Source organism: Eretmochelys imbricata, chromosome 13, assembly GCF_965152235.1.
Source record: "Eretmochelys imbricata isolate rEreImb1 chromosome 13, rEreImb1.hap1, whole genome shotgun sequence".
Lineage (NCBI taxonomy): Eukaryota > Metazoa > Chordata > Testudines > Cheloniidae > Eretmochelys > Eretmochelys imbricata.
In genome coordinates, this window is record NC_135584.1 from 31,751,225 (window position 1) to 31,757,224 (window position 6,000).

A 6,000-nucleotide genomic window follows, 5' to 3' on the forward strand; every position below is an offset into this window, starting at 1 on the left:
GGTCACAAAGCAGTGGAGGCTGAGCCATGCTGAGCATCCCCAGCCCTAACGTCTAGGCGCCTAGAAAACCGCTGGGTCCAACAAGGCTGCGTTAGGCGCCTGAGCCCCTGTGCACTGACCCGGGGGAGACGGGCACCTCAGAATGGGATTCATAACGGCCAGCCTGCGAGGCAGCTACTCACCTACAGTAGCCACCGGGAGGTGCCAAGTCCAGGCGGGTGCTAAGCTCCACCCCCTCAGAGACAGGTGTCCAAGTCCAGGCTCCAGGGAGGGGCCTCCCTCTGCTTGGGGGTCTCAGCTGTAAACCCTCTTTTGGGGCGTGGTGCCCATGCTGTTTTAGCAGGCAGGGCAGAGGGAGGCGGCGCTCCACAAGTTAGGGTCCTCACGGAGGGTGCGGGAGACCCGTGGTGCAAGTGCCCCCTCTGCCTGAGGGGGAGAGGGGATTGGAACAGAAATCTGCCACCCCACTGTGGGGGCTGGGCTCTGGGATATTCAGATGTGGGGACGCCCTCAGTCTCTCTTGTTGAAGCTCTTCCACTAATGAAAGAATGATTGGGCCAGAGAGAGAGCCCAGCCATGAGAAGGACTGTAGTCAGGTGGGGAGAGCGCTCACGGGGGAGGGGGAATGGCCAGGATCCCGCACCCTGCTCTAATGACGTTTTTAAATTATGTATTCACAGTGGAACAGCTTCAACAGGTGAGATGGAGGGAGCCCCCCTCAGACTAGCCCAAAGCCCAGCGGCTAGGCCACTGGCCTGAGGGGGGGGCAAATCTCTGCTCAAATCCCTTCTTCCCTGCAGGGTGGAATGGAGATCGTCACATCCCAGCTGAGCACCCCAATCAGTTACAAGGGACCCCTCTCCTATGGGGGTCTTGTGTAAGTTTGCCTGGAGGGACCAGATTTGGTAGGTGAGCTTTGAACCTGCATATTAGATTGGGCCCCACAGACAAGTTAGGCGGAGGAACGCCTTTCTTCCCCCGCTTGGCGGAGCGCTCTGGCAGGTAGGCGACCTGAAAGCTGCAGTGTTTATACTCAGAGGCAGAAACATAAGGGGCCTCAGGAATTTTTACTGCAAAAATGTAGGTGCTGAGTGAGTTTAGGCACCTCCAGGTCTGGCTACAGCTGAGCAAGGGTTTTGTGACTCTGAATGGGGCCTGATTCTGGGATTTAGGCACCTCACATGGCAGATAGGCACCTAAGTCCTCTTGTGAATCTAGCCCCAGTAACCTGTGACCCACTTCCCTGCCCCATTCAAACAAACACACACCTTCTTTTCCACGACTAAGTCACATTATTGTATTGCAAGCTCCTTGGAGCAGGGACTCTATCTCCCGCTGTGTTTGCCCAGTGCCCAGCACCATGGGCCCCTGCAATATTTAATAAATAAATATGAGCAATATTTATTTCGCCATCCCTGTCTGCATCTATCAGACTGTTTCTCTCTCCCCATTCATTTTCTCCTTTATCCTCCAACTCTTCTCCAGCCAACTGGGAAAGAGAAGCAGCTGGCTGGAGTGGAGTCTGTCCTCTGCAGAGGAAACAGGCACCCTTGTTGCAGTGGATTTCTCTTGAGTTGTCAGGAAAGATCCCCGAGCTCCTACAGAGAAGTGGAGTGGGAGCCAGCTAGGCAGGAGCCCAGAAGACGGGGAGCTGGAATTTTCCCTGCCCTTTCCCGACAGGGTGGGGAGAGAAAGACTAAGAAAAGGGGGTGTGGTAAGCATCTGGAGAGTGAAGGTTACGTCAGTCAAGGAGCAGCTGAAGGCATCAGCCTTTCAGCAACAGAAGGGGAGCTTTTAAAGCCACTGTCCAACTGGTTAATAATCAAGGCCAATTCTTCAAACAGGTGTGCTCCAAAGAGCTGCTCCTATCCAGGGTCTTCTCCCTCACTTCCCTCTCAGAGCCAAAATATGAAACAAAAATATTCTAAAAATATCAACAAACCAATATCCAAATCAGTGCAGACGTTGGTCCCCGCAAAATATTGGAATGTTTTTGTAACGTAGAGGAAGTCCCCGAGTGCATCATGGCATGCTTGTTGGTGCTTTAGTTGACCCTAATTTGCCCCTGAATGCTTAGATTAGAATTTCAAATAAACAGCAAATCAGCGGCTTGGTTTTTCCTGTAAACATTTGCTCTACATGCCTCTAAAATCAAGAAGTTGCCTTCAAATTTGCCATGGGAGGTTCCTTATGTATGTTTTTCTTGCCCCCACAGCCTCCTACCATTAGGCAGAGAAATAATCACTGTAAGCGAAACTCCTTTCAATACCTCTTTGTGCCCATTCGGTTTCAAGTCTTTGAATGTTATGCTATGAAGTGATCTCTCTTTTGTCCCCTAGTTTATACCTACTTCTATAAAGGGAAGGAGTACTGGAAGTTCGATAACCAGAGGCTGAGTGTGGAGCCAGGCTACCCCAGGTCAATCCTCAAAGACTGGATGGGCTGCAACCAAAAGGAAGTTGAACAAAGCAAAGAGAGACGCTTCCCCCACGATGATGTGGATATTATGGTGACAATCAATGATGTGCCTAGCACTGTAAATGCAATTGCAGTCGTGATCCCTTGCATCTTATCTCTGTGTATCCTTGTCTTGGTATATACCATCTTCCAGTTTAAAAACAAAGAAGTGCAGCAAAACGTTACCTATTACAAACGACCTGTCCAGGAATGGGTATGACACGTTCACCTGCACATTTCAGCTCAGAGCTGCTCAAATGAGTTCCGAAGTCCACCAAACAAAACAGTTCAAGTGACTTATTATGAATCATGGGAGTTCTGGGACTGAAAGAAGCAGGAATTACAGAGGTGGCCTTGCAGCGTGGAGCCTCTTTCCTTCTTACTGCCTCCGTCATGTGTCTGTCTTGCTGTGCCATTCTCCACAGGCCCCCTTGTGCGTGTCAGAGACTGCAAGAGGAATTTTCTTGAAATGTTTTTCAGCTGACTTGGGAAACCTTCTTCAGTTCCCTGCCCCAGTGGTCTCTGTTAAACCCAGCATTCTCCAGTGTAGCTAACCACCTCTAAATGGACCAGGTTTTTTACAGTTGTCTCATAAATGAATTAAGATCATTAAATCTATGAAACGGGAGCAATTCAGTATCTTAAGGAGAAGACATGCTGATACTGAATCATTCTAAAAGATCTTCTTAGTTTATTACAAGAACCAGGGAATTACCTGGATGCAGTTTTCCAATACCTGCTGGTCAGATGTTTTGTACATACATAATACTTGATGCTGTCACTCAGCACAGTGCACAAGGAGGAGGTAACTCTGTGTAGGCCAGGAGTTCAAGGAACTCTTAACCAGATATAGTAAAAGCAACTCCTCAGTTGAGTTAGTCCACAAGACAAAGACCAAAACACTCCCTACTGTTAACACAGGCCTAAATGCTTTTGTTTTAGGAACCTCTCATGTAATGAATATTTAAATGTCATATTACCACGATTTGAAATTCCCATCAGTCACAAACAATAAATTGTTACCAAAACAATGAACAATTTATATAAGAACTCTGCTGTATTTTATCTGAAAATTCTGGGAAAAGATGAGAAGTTGTTATAGTGGCATGTATAACCAGATTCTGAAATTTGCGTCTCAGGTTTCAAGAGAATGAAAATGCTTGTTTGGAGGGAGATCTTCATTATAGTTAGGCGAAATGGTCTGGATAAAGTAAGAACTATGCCTGTGCCTAAAACTTGAAAACATTATATAACTTTGAAAATTATTTTTCATTTTCACTCACCTCTTCACACTCAAGTATTTGGCCAAAAGGTGGAATGCCAAAGTGCGGCGAGAAAGCTTGTTTTCACAGGATGACTAGCACAGTTCTGAAGATGTGAGACTCAGATAAGAGCTGGATAAATATCTGAATTTTGGGTACTGATCTTTGACAAATCACCTTCTCAGACAGTCTGTTCTTCCTTCTTGTAAATGTGAATGCTTGGGGGTGTCAGGTCCTAGCTCAAGACTTCCTTAATCTGGTTTTCCATGCTGGTATCCAAACAATGTTAAATGACTATGAAAGAAAATGAACACAGCACTTCTGTTAACATTCCAAGTGACATTCAGCCCTGTGCAGAGAAGCCCATACCAGCCCTAGGCAATGCGTACACATCACTTGTGTCCTGTTTTGAGAGCTTAACTGGGATGTGAGTGGGGCCCTGGTCCTAGAGTGGGCCTTTTGCCTTGGGCTGAATTTCGCCACAGAGTAGCTGATGAAGCAAGAAGCATTGAACAGCTGATTAACATCCAACAATGTACAACATGAGTCAAAAATCAATGAGGATCTCAAAGTTTGTTTCACTTGTTTCTTTTAACACATGATTCAGCTTATAAATATAGATGATGACAAGAGCAGGGCAGAAAGAAAGAGAGATTGTTAGTATTTGTCTACTTTTACATGCCTGGCTCGGACTCGGATCCTACCGCGAAGGGGACGGTATAACTTTCAGTGACTGATTTGAGTTGCACATTGTGCAGTCTCAGACTGTTTTGCATTTTATGCTTTATAACGCGCTTCAGTAGCAAAGAAACGTTGAGTGCGTCTTCAACAGAATTATCCAATCAGTGGAAGATGAGAATGCGGTAGATGTAACACATTTGAATTTTAGTGAAAGATGTGATGGACTCTCTAGATGGCTGAAGGACTGCAAACAAAGGACCAAATAAGGCCAGACTTAATCACTAACCACCTCTCCCCAACTCAGTTGGTACATATGTGGTGGTGACATGCACATTGTAAGTTCCAGCACCATGTGCCACATTGCATTTACCATGCACTTTACTCTTCCTCTGAGCAGCTCCAAACAGACACCAGTGGAAAATATTTCTCTCATTTTCCTTCTGCCCAAAACTGGAATTCTCCTGGCAAACTACACTGGCCTCTGGGGAATATTGCAGCTGTCTTGGACCAGTGACAGGTTTAAGGCTGGCTATCTCCTGAGCCAGCAGGGCTGGAAATGGTTGCTTTATCCCATTATAAAGCCAGAAATCCCCCTTGCCAATGAAGTAAGGCTTGTGGGACATATTTTTAGACTGGCCTTCATTTATGCTGGAATATTAGTATAGAAGGGTACAGCGGGCTCAGGAAGGACAGGCCGGGGAAAAAAGAGAGGTGGTGTTGCCTTATATATTAAAAATGGACACACTTGGACTTAGATTGAGATGGAAATAAAAAGACAGACGTCGAAAATCACTGAGTAAGGATAAAAGGGGTAAAAAATAAGGGTGATGTCAGGGTAGGGGTCTACTACAGACCACCAAACCAGGAAGAAGAGGTGGATGAGCTTTCTAAACAACTAACAAAATCATACAAAGCACAGGACTTGGTGGTGATGGGGGACTTCAACTACTCAGACATCTGTTGGGAAAATAACACAGCAGGGGACAGATTATCTAACACGTTCTTGGAATGTATTGGAGACCATTTTTCATTTCAGAAGGTGGAGAAAGCTACTAGGGCAGAGGCTGTTCTAGATTTGATTTTGAAAAATAGGAGGAACTGGTTGAGAATCTGAAAGTGGAAGGCAGCTGGGGTGAAAGTGATCATGAAATGGTAGCGTTCATGGTTCCAAGGAATGGTAGGAGGAGAACAGCAAAATAAAGACAATGGATTTCAAGAAGGCAGACTTCAGCAAACTCAGGGAGTAGGTATGTAAGAGCCCATGGGAAGCAAGGCTAAGGGGAAAAACAGTTGGAGACAGTTGGCAGTTTTTCAAAGAGACATTATTAAGGGCACAAGAGCAAACTATCCCACTGCATAGGAAAGATAGAAGTATGGCAAGAGACCACCCTGGCTTAACCAGGAGATCTTCAGTGATCTAAAAATAAAAAAAGAGTCCTACAAAAAGTGGACACTAGGTCACATTACAAAGGATGAATATAAACAAATAACACATGTATGTAGGAACAAAATTAGAAAGGTCAAGATGCAAAACAAGATCAAACTAGCTAGAGACAGAAAGGTTAACAAGAAAACATTCTACAAATACATTAGAAGCAAG

The 6,000-nt window shown here is 45.6% G+C and overlaps 1 protein-coding gene across 1 annotated transcript in view; it reads left to right on the plus strand.

Annotated features, from left to right (window-relative positions):
* The window catches only part of MMP24 (matrix metallopeptidase 24), a 158,393-nt gene extending 155,701 nt beyond the window's left edge, over nt 1-2,692 (plus strand). Inside the window, exon 9 of the mRNA XM_077832571.1 lies at nt 2,340-2,692. Coding sequence (XP_077688697.1) covers nt 2,340-2,677 — 338 coding nt within the window. The 3' untranslated portion in view covers nt 2,678-2,692. The remainder of the gene's footprint in view (nt 1-2,339) is intronic.
* Nucleotides 2,693-6,000: the final 3,308 nt, after the last annotated feature.